General features: G+C 41.9%; 1 protein-coding gene across 1 annotated transcript in view; it reads left to right on the top strand.

Annotated features, from left to right (window-relative positions):
* LOC124803436 (leucine-rich repeat-containing protein 24-like) overlaps positions 1 to 17,065 on the top strand; it is a gene marked incomplete at its 5' end in the record, with an annotated part of 196,948 nt that extends 179,883 nt beyond the window's left edge. The window contains 2 exon segments of the mRNA XM_047264621.1: positions 16,633 to 16,872; positions 16,942 to 17,065. Coding sequence (XP_047120577.1) covers positions 16,633 to 16,872; positions 16,942 to 17,065 — 364 coding nt within the window.
* Between the last annotated feature and the right edge of the window lie 283 nt (positions 17,066 to 17,348).

The following is a 17,348-nucleotide window of genomic DNA, read 5'->3' as shown; positions in this document are numbered from 1 at the left end:
ATCCGCACACCCTCCCATAACCATCTGATACCCCTAACTCTCTGCCCTGGTATCCCGCCCGTATCTCAGATGATCAGTCGTTCCCCCCACCACACAACCGCCACGGCTTCTTTACCCACACTCCCCCTCCAACACCCTCCCCCCCCCCCTCCTTACACCTCTGGAGCTGGCTGAGTGCGACGTTTTTCTTCCCTCGCGTTAAACTATGCAGAGCGCTCGTTCGGCACGTGTTCTCGGCATTATCGTCGGCATACCTCAACGTCCCATTCGCCGTTAGCCGATCAGGGATAGTTTGCTTTGGCCATCAGAAACACCTGCGGCCCTCGGGGCATGTTTACTGCCATATCTGGAGCCCCTAAAACAACATCGTTCGATATCTTCGACCCACTGCACGTTCAGAAGCGGCAACGCACATTCAGAATGATTTTTTATACTTTCGTCGTCGAACGTCACACAACTGAGTGGTGTGATAAGAGACGAAAGGACACACACTTTTTACGCTAACCTACCTACTCTGCCATAGAAATCAAGATTTAAAAAGACAGCTATTTATTTCTTTATTTTCTACTTTCTTTAATCTGTTACCTAGCTAGCTATGAGAACATGTCAAATAGTGCACATGAATTCTGAAACCGTTTAACTTAAATTTCTAAACCATTAGGATTTCTTAGCAGTGTGGTACAGGGGAGTGTGTTGTCCTCACAACGCTTTTCAGATTTTTGCATCTAGTTAGCGGTGAAACAGATTTTAATATATTTCCCTATTCCATTTTGAGACGATAAAACACAAGTTCAAAACACCGAGTTCTTGGTAATCACACAGAAGTGATATCTACATATACATCTACATACATACTCCGCAATCCACCATACGGTGCGTGGCGGAGGCTATTTCGTACCACAACTAACATCTTCTCTCCCTGTTCCAACCCCAAACAGAACGAGGGAAAAATGACTGCCTATATGCTTCTGTACGAGCCCTAATCTCTCTTATCTTATCTTTGGGGTCTTTCCGCGAAATGTAAGTTGGCGGCAGTAAAATTGTACTGCAGTCAGCCTCAAATGCTGGTTCTCTAAATTTTCTCAGTAGCTATTCACGAAAAGAACGTCTCCTTTCCTCTAGAGACTCCCACCCGAGTTCCTGAAGCAATTCCGTAACACTCGCATGATGATCAAACCTACCAGTAACAAATCTAGCAGCCCACCTCTGACTTGCTTCTATGTCCTCCCTCAATCCAACCTGATAGGGATACCAAACGCTCGAGCAGTACTCAAGAATAGGTCGTATTAGTGTTTTATAAGCTGTCTCCTTCACAGATGAACCACATCTTCCCAAAATTCTACCCATGAACCGAAGACGACTATCCGCCTTCCACACAAATGCCATTACATGCTTGTCCCGCTTCATATCGCTCTGCAATGTTACGCCCAAATATTTAATCGACGTGACTGTGCCAAGCGCTACACTACTAATGGAGTATTCAAACATTACGGGTTCTTTTTCCTATTCATCTGCATTAATTTACATCTATCTATATTTAGAGTTAGCTGCCATTCATGTAGATTAATACTGAAAAATACTTACTCAACTTTGATTCCATCAGGAACCGTTGTGCACAGGGACTGCAGACTATAAGGAAAGAGAGGGACGCAGCATTCCGTCGCAATCCTATTAGTTCATATTATTCTTGCAGATCTAGATTTTAGCTGTAAATAACCATCTTCAGTGCATTTTCTCTACTATTCAACAGACTCACGCCAGGTCATGTCACCATATGAGTCCTTCTGCTATACACCTGTAAGAACATATGATGGCCGGCCGCTGTGGCCGAGCGGCTCTAGGCGCTTCAGTCCGGAACCGCGGTGCTGCTACGGTCGCAGGTTCGAATCCTGCCTAGGGCATGGATGTGTGTGATGTCCTTAGGTTAGTTAGGTTTAAGTAGTTCTAAGTCTAGGGGACTGATGACCGCAGATGTTAAGTCCCATAGTGCTCAGAGCCATTTGAACCATTTGAACATATGGTGACGAACTGCAGCGAGTCTGTTAAATTGTAACGAAAATCCACTGAAGATGGCTATTTACAGACAAAATCTAGCTCTTCAAGAATAAAAAAAACTAATGGGATTGCGACAGACTGCTGTGTGCCTCTCCTTCCAGAAAAATACTTCACTTTCATTGTATATGTTTACAGATCCCATCTGTAAAAATTTGATTTTGTGTCGTACCGTTGTCACTGTAGGCTTGTACCATGGTAGGCAAGGAGAGTATGTTGTTTGGTGGCCGGTATCCTCGTCTATAACACAAACTGCATGCATGTATTAACAGGATTCTTTTTCACACAAACAAAGAACTACTTACCTTTAAGCTAGTCCATGTGTGACGGTACAAGCTCTTCCATAACAGTCCACGTTAGCCTCACTGCTGGTGAAGTACACGTCCCGCTATGAGCTGTGGCGCTGTTCTCTCTCGGCACGGTGGTGATGTCCCTTGCTTGTAATGAAAGCAGTTGTGTTCGTTATCTGTCGATCTTCGTCACTTATAAATGTAGCGACTGCACCACTCGATAACGCGATGCCTCCATTGACCTGAAATAACCAAAAGTCCCTTGCGTGTTCGCGACGGACCATTAAGTTTACGCGAGCCTGCTGACTAAAGTTCTTATGCCCGGTTTGAGAATCGTTAATCAAACGTTAAAAACAGTGTCTTGAGTCATCATTGCATCACCCTAGCCGAGGCCACATTATGAGTTTTGTAAGGATATTAAGTTGTTTATTGTTATTCCTTCGTCAATGCGTCGCTACGTCGCATATTCAACAACTGCACGACGTAATTCCACAGATAACATACCCTTGAGCAGTGTTCAGAATGCGTCGTATTTTTAGTGTAAAGATATTACTGCTCACAGTTGAATTGTTACTAAATCACTTGGCACTTTTATATTATCAGAACAGTCAGTTAATTTCACTAATACACGTTAAATGTCCATTAAATGATGTAGGCGACACGGAGAATTAAATTTGAATTAAGGCTTATTGTTCTTCATAATAGTAAAGGAGTTTTGCGATTTGGGGAGCAAAATAACTGATGATGGTCGAAGTAGAGAGGATATAAAATGTAGACTGGCAATGGCACGGAAGGCGTTTCTGAAGAAGAGCAATTTGTTAGCATCGAATAAAAATTTAAGTGTCAGGAAGTCATTTCTGATTGTATTTGTATGGAGTGTAGCCATATATGGAAGTGAAACGTGGACGATAAATAGTTTGGACAAGAAGAGAATAGAAGCTTTCGAAATGTGGTGCTACAGAATAATGCTGCAGATTAGATGGGTAGATCACATAACTAATGAGGAGGTATTGAATAGAATTGGGGAGAAGAGAAGTTTGCGGCACAACTTGACTAGAAGAAGGGATCGATTGGTAGGACATGTCCTGAGGCATCAAGGGATCACCAATTTAGTATTGGAGGGCAGCGTGGAGGGTAAAAATCGTAAAGAGAGACCAAGAGATGAATACACTAAGCAGATTCAAAAGGATGTAGGTTGCAGTAGGCACTGGGAGATGAAGAAACTTGTATAGGATAGAGTAGCATGGAGAGGCATCAAACCAGTCTCAGGACTGAAGACCACAACAACAAAGTTCTTCGTAATTATTGTCTGTCCTATGCGGAGCACACATACCGAAATGTCATTCATGGAATTGCATATATTATCACCAGTAATTCTGACCATGACGTTAACTTCTGACAGCACCGCGAAATTTTAATTTCTTAAAAAAAAAAAAAAAAAAAAATCGTTCAAGTGGCTCTGAGCGCTATGGGACTTAACTACTGAGGTCATCAGTCCCCTAGAACTTAGAACTACTTAAACCTAACTAACCTAAGGACATCACAAACATCCATGCCCGAGGCAGGATTCGAACCTGCGACCGTAGCGGTCGCGCGGTTCCAGACTGTAGCGCCTAGAACCGCTCGGCCACCCCGCCCGGCTTTAATTTCTTCGTGATTGCCTCTAGTTGTGGCCTGCTCAAGTCTAATAGTCGAGTTTATGTCGGCGATCAGTCTCTTTCTGTGTCCTTTGATGTTCGTGACTACTAAGTATCATGAAGGCTGAGTGCCATCACAAATCAGCAATCACACGTTCACTTCTCTGTCACATACATCAAAATCCCGTTATTTGTCCAGACGGTAAGAAGATACTACTCTAGTCGGACTTCTGACTGATACTTCCAGTCTATATCGTAAAACTTTAAACTTCAGATCGGTTTTAAAACAATCAAGTAGCGGGTAACATGCGTACTACTTTTGCAGAATACATGATAGAAGTGAACATCTCCATTGCCGAGTTACAGTGTACTCACAGCGAACAGCTCAGTGCGGCTACAATTCTCTTTTAGGATAAATTGTTATCTTTGGTCGATTTATGGTCTGGGCTTTAACCTTCGTAAATAATAATTTTTGAATTCCTTCTTTAAAGTTTCTGTTTTGTACCACATGGTATTCTTTCATTCAGTCCTTTCTTTATGATAAGCATTCGTATTTATATAACATTCCTGTATTGAAACTGAGAAGAGTGTAAATTTTGTTGTCAGTAGCTGCCGTCACTGTCAGGATGACTAATTTTGCTTTTTCTTTTGCAACACAAAGGGTGTTTATTGTGGGTTCTATATTTGGGGTGTTACAGTACACTGCTCTCGTCGCTAGGTACTGACTGAACCTGTGCGAGAAGCTGAGCTGACTTCAGCTGTGGCTCCCACTGGGCTGCGAGTGATGACTGACCCCTTGACTCTCTGGATGACTGACTGACTGGGCCCTCCAGTCCGTGGCAACGATCTAAATACTGGGGGCCGAGAGGGTGCTGCGGCGTGTTTCTTGCGAGTCTGTCTTTGGCCAATCTCCTGATAGACTCGCTTGCTCCGGTGTCTACTATCGACCTTCTCGCAACCTCTTTGCTGATCAGAGTGCTCCAGACAGCTCACGCCAAAACATTGGAAATTGTTCGAAAGATGTACAAGAATAGCTAATTATAATAATTAATCCTTATTAACGACAGACTCTTTCGGCATTTATCGCTGGTATCAAGTATCTGCGAATACAATTTTGATGAGAACGCTTAGAAATGTGAAAACCATTTATTTTAAAGTGACTATAGTGTTTCACATCTGGAATGACGTGACGTCCATATTACGTAGTTAATGAACTCTCCTATAACTGTCGAAGTTTTGAGTATGTTGTCAATGACATAAATAATACGTGAATTGTGGTTTGACAGTTGTTTGATAGTTCGCCGTCTATGACGTTATATGTTTACAAATATTATATAGATGAACAGCGAAACACTCTGTCATTAATTATTTAATTATTACACTTATTATAAGCAGCTATTCTGGTGTATTCTACCAGTAACCACGTTATTATCTGACATATATTGTATTACTGGCCCTACAAAAATTGGAAATGTTTTTGAGGAAACCAGATTCCTTACTATCCTATCTGTCAGACAGCAGCAAGCTATCTGTAAGACAGCAAGCTATGGTGACTTCAGCGTAGATTTTCTAAGGGATTGTGACGGGAAAAAAATCTGGGTACTGTATTTGGTTTCTTCAGTTTGATGTGAGTAATTCTGTTTACAACATGTATGTTGGATAAAGAGAGCAGGACATTACTTGATAACGTTTTCTTTGGTGAAGCTCAAAGCAAGGAAATAACTGTTGACTCAGCAGATGATCATGATGCACAGTTGGATAGGGTAGATAAGATAGTGCTTTACAGTATCAATGATCCTCAGTGGAATCAGTGAGAATAATTAATGACTCCAGGACAAATGATTTTAAGAAGTTTACAAGAGATGACCTGTGATGAAATTTATAGTGAACCAAATGCTATAATAAAATTTAATCTATTCTGTGATAAACTCATTATTTGAAAGTAGAATTCAGCAAAAGCTAATCGAAAAAGATGTTAAACAGCCTTGTAAAAAACTATGGTTCTCTATACGGACTAAAGTATCTTGTGAAAGGAAAAGAACAAGAACAGATCCTGCAGTAGATACACACTAAAAAAAACTACTCATAATTACGAAGAAAAGGTATGAAAAAGTCTAGAAACATAAACATTATGTCAGAAATCAGTAATTCAGCCAACATGTTTAAGGCTACATTGAACGTAGTGGAGCAAGGGACAGGAAAACCAGTCATAGAACAGAATAACATCAATACTGAACTAAATGGAACTTCTCAAAATGATCAGTTACAGGTAGCAATTATATTTGATAACCATAGTAGCAAGAATAAGGACAAACAGTTCTAGATCACAGCAGTGTGTTGAAAAAGTACCTCTCATAAAATTCAGTCATTTAAATGTATCACCAACTTCTCTCAAAAAATGAAAACCCGTCTACTACTGATGATGTTTCCAAAAGAGTACCAAACTTTTTTACCATGCAATGAGCTCTGGCTTATCTTTGAAATATGAAATTCATCTCTAAATCAAGGCATTGTCCAGAAAAACTGAACTATGTACTTGTCAAACACCTCCATAAGAAAGGCGATAGGGAAGATATTAACAGCTACCGACCGGTCACTAGTGACATCACTTTCCAAAATACTTGAGAATGTGATGAATTCTAGAATATTCTATTCTCATCAAAAGTAATGTCCTCAGAATATCACAGTTTGAATTTCAGAAGAGATGCTTTATTGAGAATGCCATGTACATATTCACTCACCAATTTTTATTTACAATAATGATGGGAGCCGAAGAACTCCTTGCTCACTTGGCAGGTATGCTATAATTGGAGCTCCACAGCACTACAGCTAACATAGCTGCATGGATTACCTTAGCCTAGTGCCCTCCCTAACGTAAACCTCAATTCACATCTGCTGTACTGACTTCTATGGCTGCCTAGTAAGCAAGGAGACCCAATTTCAAGTCCCAACCATGGCAGAAATTTTAAGTCATTTCTGAGGCTTCCATCATTACTGTAGCAAGTAACTGCATTAACCACAGTACTCTCCTAGATTAACTGAAGTTGTATAGAATCAGTGGTATAGCCAATTAATGGATAACATCATATCTAACTGAAAGAGTGCAGGAAGCTGCACTCACTAATTCAAGTGACAGCTTGTAGACATTATTTTGAGTGGTCTGATCTCAGGTTCGGGGTACCCCAAGACTTAGGTCTACTGTTGTTCTTCATACATCGCACCCCACCAAGAAAAGTGAGACAAGTCGAAAAACAACAACTTTAGTTTGTGTGACTGAAAAGCACATGTGAAGTGCCCTGGCGTCGACGAAAATGGTAATGAAATTTCTGCCAACAATACTTACAGTAAATCTAAAATAAACTAAAGTTTTATAGACTTAATTCTTTAAGTTGAGTTTCCTCAAGTATTGATTTTTTAACTTGTGTCATTGTTCTTGCCATAGAGCGGTATCTAAACGATCTTCCATCTAATATACAACAAGCGGAATTAGTTCTCTTCGCAGATGACACTGGCATTACAATCATTCGAAGCATAGATGCAAAAACTGAAGAAATGGTAAACAGTGTTCTTAAAAGTATCATTGACTGGTTTCTGTGAGTAGTCTCACACTCAATTTTAAAAAGACACAACATATTAGGTTATGCACAGCTAGGGGTACTAAACCAATGGTAAGTATAAACACATGGCGAGGAAATAATAAATAGGATGCTAACTTCAAAATTCTTATGGGTTCGTATTGATGATAACACAAACCGGAAAAAGCACGTTCGCACTGAATCATCATTGCAAATCTTAGGGAGAGACGAAAGAGTAATTGATGTATTTTGCATATTTTCATTCAGTTGTGTCATACGAAACAATGTTCTGTGCTAACTCATCATTAAGACAGAAGGTCTTCATTGTTCAGAAAGTGCTGTTAGATTAATATGTGGTATTCATACACGATCACCTTGTACACATTTCTTTAACGAGTTGGGTGTTCTGTTACTGCTTCAGAGTACATTTATTTCCCTCATGAAGTTCGTTGTATGCAATGCTCTTCAAAAGAAAAGTGATATATATATATATATATATATATATATATATATATATATATATATATATATAATTAGAATATCACAAGGAAAAATGGCATTCATTAATCCACTTTAATGCTGTCTGTAGCACAAAAATGTGTGCACAGTGCTAAAAGTAAAATTTTTAACGTAGCCAATGACATAAAACCTCTGACAGACAGCAAAGTAAAATTTGGAAACAAACTGAAAATGTTTCTCCTTGACAAATATTTTTATTTCGTTGAAGAATTTCTATCACTGATATATGTAAAAGGTCGTAGATAGGACTTTCTAACGCATATATCTATATTAAGGAAAGAGAAAAAGAAAAAGATGACGTTTTAATGTTCAACATGTAGCCATGTTTACAAATTAATTTTCTATATGATTGTAAAATGAATCGTTCTACGTCATCACGATTTGTCATACAAATGCTCCACGTAACATGAAGCTAGCTAACTGATTAGTATTCACTCAACTAATACGTGTTCCAGGGTAGAACATAGTATGTTTCTAGGAAATTATATATTGTATGCAAATTGAAAAGTGTTGCTACGTGATTATATTCTCAGTACTGTATTTCATTGCCTGTGTGGAAAGTTATTACTCTACTACACTGTAATAATAGCTTATTGAAATCAAATTAAGAAAATGTATCATCAAAAACCAGTTACAAGTTTTTAAAAAATTTTGAAATAAAAGTTACTGGCAACAAACACAAATTTCTATTTCCATGATAGGAAGCATTGTTAAGACACCAAATAAAATCAGTTCAGTTGCAAATTAACAATACCCTCACTACAGCTGTATTATATCACACAACATTTACAGATGCAGAAATCCTAATGCCTACCATGCTGTGTCATACTGTACCCTTTGTTACATTACAGAATTTTTAATGCACAGTTGTAGACTACACTATACTATAAAAAACTTTGCTGCATAGCACTACACTACTGCACATAGTATCAGAGGGAAAACTTCAGTTCCGCAGTTTGTCTGTTGTTTGCCACTAGCGCACTGAGACACAGCGCGGACTCCATATGGTCTGCACTTCTGTGTCACGCAAGGTACAGATAACGTACCTAGTGAAGTAGCAAGTGTAAATGTGGAAGCTCATTTAGAAGTTGGATTCTTTGTGTATTGATCCCAACATCCGAGGAACGTTAAAAATGATCTTTCGCTTGGCCTCAGATTATGTCAGCGTTTCTCTAGAGTGACTTCGGGTTAGGGGAAAGCCAAACTGGTAGAAGGCTGACAAGTTTAGTACGTGGTAGCAGGCTGTATCCCGGCGTGGGTGTGCCCCTTTCTGCAGTGCGGTTGCTGCTCCTGCCCTGACATGCGTAATTAGGCCGGACGCTCGCAGAGTCTTCCGCCTACGACGTCGTTGTTCAGCCAGCCGCAGAATGAATATGCAACAGCGGGACTCAAGCCACGATGCAGTTTGCTCTCCGTGATGTCCTGCGCCTCGCCACTCTTCATCAAGTGACGTTCACACGACACAGAACAACAAGTGCCATGTTCATGAGAGCAAGCTGTATTACAGTATTCGTACAGAATATTGTACCTACCGCCAGACGTTGCATTTCACAAAATGATTGTATATCTTCGTAAACATGAGCAAAATTTCTTACAACCGTCATCACGATTCTGCTTCACAAAGAGTTCTCCGAATTTACTCCGAGTATTGTGAAGGCAATGACACTCTTCAAGCATCATCATGGTCATTATAATCATCACCAGAAGCAGCAGCAGCGGTAGTAGCAGCCACGATCTTCAGCTTTTCGCATGGAAGTTGCCTTGCTTATTTCCTTATGTCGTCACTCAATGATGATGTCATCAATGTCATTTCATATTACGAGGGATCCCAACATGGAATCTTCTCAGTCTGTCTTCCATCATTTCGTCTCGCCCGTCTCCATTTCGGTTTCGTAAGAGTCGCTATTCTGTCCTGAACTTCCGTCTTTTTTTTTTTTTTCACCAGTTTGTCTTTTCTTCTTGCAGTGATGCTGGAAAAAGTCACTGAAAAATAATGATTAATGGATGGAAGACATATGCACTAATCTTAAGTGCTGTATTCTGCTAGCTACTGTTCACATGTTTTGGAAGACAGACAAATTAATTCATTTCAGTGAAGGAAGGAATGTTTTCAGATAATGAGATTCGAGTGTGAGTACAGTTAGGAGGATCTGAGAAGAAAATAAGCGAAAAACAGGCTCTGGTAGAAGGTACCAGTAGCGAGTGACACAGTCTTAACAATTTACTTTTCTTTACGTGAAAACATTTATGATTGCAGATATTATACTAACACGTATTGTCGGAGTATAATCAGAATACAAAAATGATGATTAGTAATAAACACTGCTCATGGTCACATAATCAGTTTAATTAACATGTCTGGAATTTTCTGTCTCAATTGTAATGATACCATATTTGTTTACCTTCCTACTGACCACTAGAATCAGGAATTAGGTAACAGCTCCATATCAGTGGTAATGGTACCAAATGATTTTAATTAAGTACTAACCCATTAGAATCATGTAACAGTTTCAATTTCATTGATATTTACATAAAATGTTCTTTATCTTCTCGTTAACCAATTATTTGCAGGCAACAGCTTTAACTTCCGTTGTAATAGTGCCATTCTTCATATTAACGAATTAGAACCACTCAATAGCTTCAGTTTTAATAATAAGTACACCAGATTTCTTATATTCATATTAACCAATTACGACACTTAACGGCTTCAGGATCAATTATAATGATACCAACTTATTTTTATCTTCATAATAACCAATTAGAATCATGTAACAGCTTCAACTCCTCTTCTTCCTTCGGAATTTTTCTATTTTTCCAGCACTCCATCTCCTCCCCATCTGGTTTTCTCCTTTGTCCGGTCCATATCATTCCTGATATCCTACTTCTGCGATGAAAGCCATCTAAATATAGTATCTTTTGGAAAAAAAGTTTGTTATTTCCGTCTCTGATACTGTTTCTTTCTAGTTATTTCCTTATTTGTTGTAACTCCCTCTCACGTGAAAGGCAAATTGTTATAATTTTACTGAGATGTAATGATTCATGTGAGGAGTCATTATTTCTCTCTGAACCCAGTTATTTTATGGAGATCTGTGTTGAAAATTTCCTTTCAGAGACTAAAAGTAACCTAGATGAACTGCCTTTATTATTATTATTCATTTAATAACTGCTTTGGTTTAGTTATTATTATTATTACTGACTCAAGGAAATAGTTCCTTAGTTTTCAGTATCTCTATGAAAAGTGTTTAGGTCTTTGAAATGAATAAATAACCATACAGATCTCACTAGACGACGTTCATGTCCAGGGGATTGTGCATGGTAGACTAGAGATCTGCTGCTGCACGCTGACTGTAAGCTGTGCTCGATGTCTCTGCCGGTCGTCGAACTGCGAGCTGAATCTGTAGGAATCATAATCTACGTTAACTACGGTCCAATTCTCCTTTCTCTGGAAGCCTGACCGTCGAAGTGGATTTATTCAAAAGTCTTTAAATGTATGAGCATATAGAGTTTGCAGGTGAGAGCTTCCACAGTCCAGAGAAATGTTTCGTAGGCATGCACAAATATTTGAAAGTGTAAAATCATAAGATGGAGAATAATCTACGCAATACACACATTGTTTATGCTGCCAAGAAATTGGTTTATTGGCTTATTATTCTCGCACAAAATCTGTAAATGCCTTTCAATTAAAGATGGCGGTTGCGCATTAATGCCTTCTTCCTCTTAAGTCGTAATACATTCAACCATACTTATTTAGATCAGAAGCTAGCCTATATCTTTTCACAATAGTTAACATCGAACCAAAGCTCTTTTAGTTCAAAGAATACAGAGAGCGTCAGCGAAAATGCTGCTTTTTCGCAGTCAGTTGCACTCGAGTACGCTTCAAATTATATCTTGTTCCGACACGTATATTTTACTCTCGCGTGAGATGAACCGCTGCATTGTGCGATCCACGTTATTGTTGATCCATTTTCCAGAATTACAGGAATATTTGTTACGTTAGTCACATTCAATTCGCTGATATGTTAAAGAAGATTTAGCATATCTTTGCCATTACTTGATGTTTTCTTTATATTTTCTTATATCTCCTCATTATTTCTCATTATCAAACCCTCTGTAGCTTGTATTGCATCAGTTATATTTCTAATTATCTGTCTTCGATGTAACTCTGTTCTGTCCAGTTTAAAGTTCTACAAACCTATAGTCACTCTGCTCTTACCACTGTGATATAATGTTTTAGATTTGTTTTTCTAGATACGCACTTCTTGCTGAAGATAGTCTTATCCAAACCATATGCTCTTCTCAGTTTGTTAAATCTTACATCTACTGCAAATTTTTCTATCTGGTGACAGTTTCTCCGAGATATTGAAGTCTACTAATCCACTGTGTTTTACCTTTTGGTGTTCCTATATGTTTTGATGAATTTTACACAATTTTAATGAATTTTGTTTTTTCTGTAACTTTAAATTTTGGGACCAGAGCTATTCACAATTTTTCGTAAAATTTTATTATAAAATTATTGCTCTGTAGGTCTTCCAGGGTGTTGGGACGGTTGCGATGCACCTTTGATTTCAGGTAACCTCAAAGAAAAAAATCGCTTCGAGCTACGTCTGGTGATAGTGCTGGCCAGTTGAGATTCCCCATCCGAGAGATAAGCCATCCAGGAAACGTTTGGCTCAAAAAATTCATGGTAAAGCCCGCTGTATGTGCAGTGGCACCGTCTTGTTGAAACCGGGAATCCTGTAATTGATTGCCTCGAAAGCCGGGTGGAAAAACTCTTGGAGCATAGTTAAGTAACGGTCCGATTTCATAGTTACAGCACAAAGATTTTCCTGGAAAAATAAGGGCCAATGATGCCTACTCGTGATATGGCACACGTCTGAGTGCAGGGGTCTCTGTTCAATTTGCCTGGGTTCGTCTCGCTCCAGCACAGCATATTCTGTTTGTTTACACACGCACTGAGGTGAAAATGTGCCTCATTAGAAAAGAACGCATGTGCGTCGCGGGGTATGGTTGGAAGCATGTCTTCACAAGATGTTCTTCGTGTTACATAATACCGTACTAACAACTGCAGGACCACGCACATTTTATACGGGTGTTAACTCAGTCCATTATGAAAAATCCGGTGGAGAGAACGTCTTGAAATTCCAAGAGCAAGTGCGTGTTTTGCGAGCAATTTCGGAGATTGCAGTATCGCTGCTCTAACTCGTTTGACATTTTGTGGTGTTACAACGCTACTCTCAGGGCCTCTTCGCACACATGACAAATCCCCTACTATTCTAAATGCATTTACCCAATTTAAAACTGATTGGCGTCTAGGAACACGTCCGCATGGGGGTACTGCAAATCGCAAACGAAAAGCACGCTGCACTGCAATGATCGAGTGGAAATTCGATAAACACACTCCAAATTATAAAAAAGCAATTTACCGCGCTCGTCCCTGCACAAACGCCTAGATCTCTCAAAAGCAAACAAAATAGTTTTTAACTGTTGTTGAATAAACAGTACTAAAACTAATGCAGAAATTGTGAAACCCAGCTCGCGCTATTCGTCCACGAGACTCAGAGGGCCATAGGCACGGGTTCCCAGGTAGATGCCGTGTTTCTTGACTTCCGCAAGGCGTTTGGTACAGTTCCCCACAGTCGTTTAATGAACAAAGTAAGAGCATATGGACTATCAGACTAATTGTGTGATTGGATTGAAGAGATCTTAGATAAGATAACGCAGCATGTCATTCTCAATGGGGAGAAGTCTTCCGACGTAAGAGTGATTTCAGGTGTGCCGCAGGGGAGTGTCGTAGGACCGTTGCTATTCACAATATATGTATAAATGACCTTGTGGATAACATCGGAAGTTCACTGCGGCTTTTTGAGGATGATGCTGTAGTATATCGAGAGGTTGTAACAATGGAAAATTGTACTGAAATGCAGGAGGATCTGCAACGAATTGACGCATGGTGCAGGGAGCGGCTATTGAATCTCAATGTAGACAAGTGTAACGTGCTGCGAATACACAGAAAGAAAGATCCTTTATCATTTAGCTGCAATGTAGTAGGTCAGCGACTGGAAGCAGTTAATTCCATAAATTACTTTGGAGTAGGCATTAGGAGTGATTTAAAATGGAGTGACCATATAAAAGTAATCGTCGGTAAAGCAGATGCCAGACTGAGATTCATTGGAAGAATCTTAAGGACATGCAGTCCGAAAACAAAGAAAGTAGGTTACAGTACACTTGTTCGCCCACTGCTTGATCTGCTCACAGGTGTGGGATCCCTACCAGATAGGGTTGATAGAAGAGATAGAGAAGATCCAACGCTTCGTTACAGGATCATTTAGTAATAGCAAAAGCGTTACGGAGATAACAGATAGACTCCAGTGGAAAACTCTACAGGAGAGACGCTCAGTAGCTCGGTACGGGCTTTTGTTGAAGTTTCGAGAAAACACCTTCATCGAAGAGTCAAGCAGTATATTGCTCCCTCCTACGTATATCTCGCGAAGAGACCATGAGGATAAAATCAGAGATATTACAGCCCACACAGAGGCATATCGACAATATTTCTTTCCACTAACAATACGAGACTGGAACAGAAGGCAGAACCGGTAGAGGTACTCAAGGTACCCTCAGCCACACACCGTCAGGTGGTTTGCAGAGTATGGAGGTAGATGTACATGTAGATGTAGATTGTGGTTAACGGTAATTGTGTATACATATACTGAAAACTTAGTCGTTAAACATCACGTCGTTAAAAGAAATAACTGGAGGCCGAGCAGTGACCTCTACAGGTGTCAGGATGCTAGGAAATGACTGTGGACGCGTCAGAAATGCCAAAGAAACATTATTAATTCATAACACCTTTATTCTTGCCGAGTACAATGTGGCCCGCGTAACACAGGCTGGCTGAGCTTGGTGATATCAGCGACCTTTTCCGAGTCCTCGCTGACTCGTAGCGATGACACCAGCTCCGAGCCACACCAGTCTTGCTAGCGCAGCGCCGCGTGCTGTGACGTAACGTGGAATGTCCTTACTTCGTACTTTGGCCGCGCGTGGCAGGCGGCGCCCGGCTGGCCGGCCGGCTCGGCGGCGGACAGGAGGCTCCCGGTTGGAGTCCCGGCGCTGTCGGAACGAGAGGCGTTCTCGTAGTGCGGAGTGTACTCTATTCCCCCCCCCCCCCTCCCCCCCGTCTTCTTCCCTGCTCCTCATGGTGGTTCGTCCGCGGTGGACAGGCGGAACGGGCTGCAGTCCCCCAGCGTCGTCGGCTCACCCAGTTGTGACGGCGGATGCAAAGGGCCTAGGCCCCGCACGATCTCGACTACGGCTCACTGATGTGGTCAGCATTGGCGGCGAGCGAGTCTGCCGCGATGTCTGCTAATCCTGGGTTGATGATTGACAGCGGCAGCAGAGAGGACCAGAGCTGGTACTGTCCCCTCACGTCTGCTGCTGGATGGGCCACCCATACTGCAACATCTCCTTAATAAAGATTAACATATCGATCACCGAGCTGAGCGCTACGCAGCGCCCCAGAACACATCTAACTTCAAGTCCAACTGCGAGTGCCTTGTTGCTATCAAAGCTGGCGTATTTAAAGGAAGCACGAGTGACGTCCTGACGTCATGTTCGTTTGTAATGAAAGCATTCGTTCCACTTATACTGCTAACTTATCTGTCATACTCGCCCCTTAGGCGTTCTTGTGACAGAGCTACGTGTTGTTGTGGCAGACTTACGCGAAGTTGTGAAATGCAGTACAGCTGACGCTATACCTCTGTCTTGAACTCCACGAAAGTCTCCGTCTAACACAAACCCGCGTGCTAAGCAATTCTCTCTCGCCTGTTGTGTGTAACCAGGCCACTGCCCCTGCGTGACGACACATTCCGATACATGTGCAATCCTCTTACCTCTTGGCTAACCTACTGCCTCTGGCTCTCGGCATAGGCAACGAAACTTTGACAATATTCCACATTTGCAACTCTTTACTATTCCGCATCACTAAAAAGCGTTACAGAGATGACAGACAAACTCCAGTGGAAGAGAGACGGTCAGTAGCTCGGTATGGGCTTTTGTTGAAGTGTCGAGAACATACCTTCACTGAGGATTCAAGCAGTATAGTGTTCCCTTCTATGTATATCTCTCAAAGAGACCATGAGGATAAAATCAGAGAGATTAGAGATTAAACAGAGACATACCGACAATCTTTCTTTTCTCGAACAATACGAGACTGGAATAGAAGGGAGAATCGCTAGAGGTACTCAAGGTACCCTCCGCCACACACCGTCAGGTGCGTTGCGGAGTATGGATGTAGATGTAGATTGTGGTTAACGCTAATCATGTATACATATACTGAAAACTTAGTCGTTAAACATCACGTCGTTAAAAGAAGTAACTAAGTACCTAAGAACCACCAGTTCCATACGAATGTGACATATAGCCTTTGACATGTTTGGAGTGTGTTAGGTTTTTGAATATTATTGTGAGTCGGATTGTTTGTGTCGACAGCGGCGTTAGCAGCACGCTGCCTCGCCGGGGGCGATACGGCGGCGGTGTCGGCGGTGGCTCTGGCCTGGGTCCGAGCGGGGGCGGCGCGGGGGCGGACAGCAGCCAGTCGCCGCTGCTGGGGGCGTCGCAGCTGTCTCTGCTGCAGCGCCAGCCGCCCCCCAGCCCGCCGTGCCCTGCGCGCGCCGCCGCCGACCTCGCGTCCTACGACTACCACGCGCAGCAGCTGGAGCGCTTCCTCATGGAGTACCGCAGCCTCCAGCGGCAGCTGTCGCGCATGAAGATGGCCGTGGACCGCCGCCGCGGACTGGGGGCCGCGTCCACAGCGTCGGCAGCGGCGGGGGCGGCGACGGTGTCTGCGGCGGTGGCGGCGGCCCCCGCCTCCAGTCCGCCCAGTGCCGGAGCCACGTCACCGCCTCCCTACTGGCTGGGGACGGCCAAGGCCACGGCGCCCACCTCCGCCGCTCCACAGCACCGCCGCTTCAGCGGGGGCGACTTCTTCCTGAGCTGAGATCTGCAGCTGCCCGCCCCAGCTGTGCAACACGGAGGAGTCTCTTGCGATGCCCACATGTTTGCAGGCATCCCTATTTTCAATTGGATTCTTATTGTCTTAACTTTTCCAGCAACTCATTCTGTCAGTTTCTGTATTGGGATCAGCTCTGTAGCTGGTCTCTGACTTCCGTGTGATGAACCAGTGTTCAATTCCCTGAATACAACTGAAGAACAATTACCCCCCAAATAATAGACGCCATGACATGATCGATGTCGCAGGTGCTTGCGCAGAAAGAACAGTC

Source organism: Schistocerca piceifrons, chromosome 6, assembly GCF_021461385.2.
Source record: "Schistocerca piceifrons isolate TAMUIC-IGC-003096 chromosome 6, iqSchPice1.1, whole genome shotgun sequence".
Lineage (NCBI taxonomy): Eukaryota > Metazoa > Arthropoda > Insecta > Orthoptera > Acrididae > Schistocerca > Schistocerca piceifrons.
Note: the sequence above shows the minus strand (reverse complement) of the source record. Positions and strands in the feature narration are given on the sequence as shown.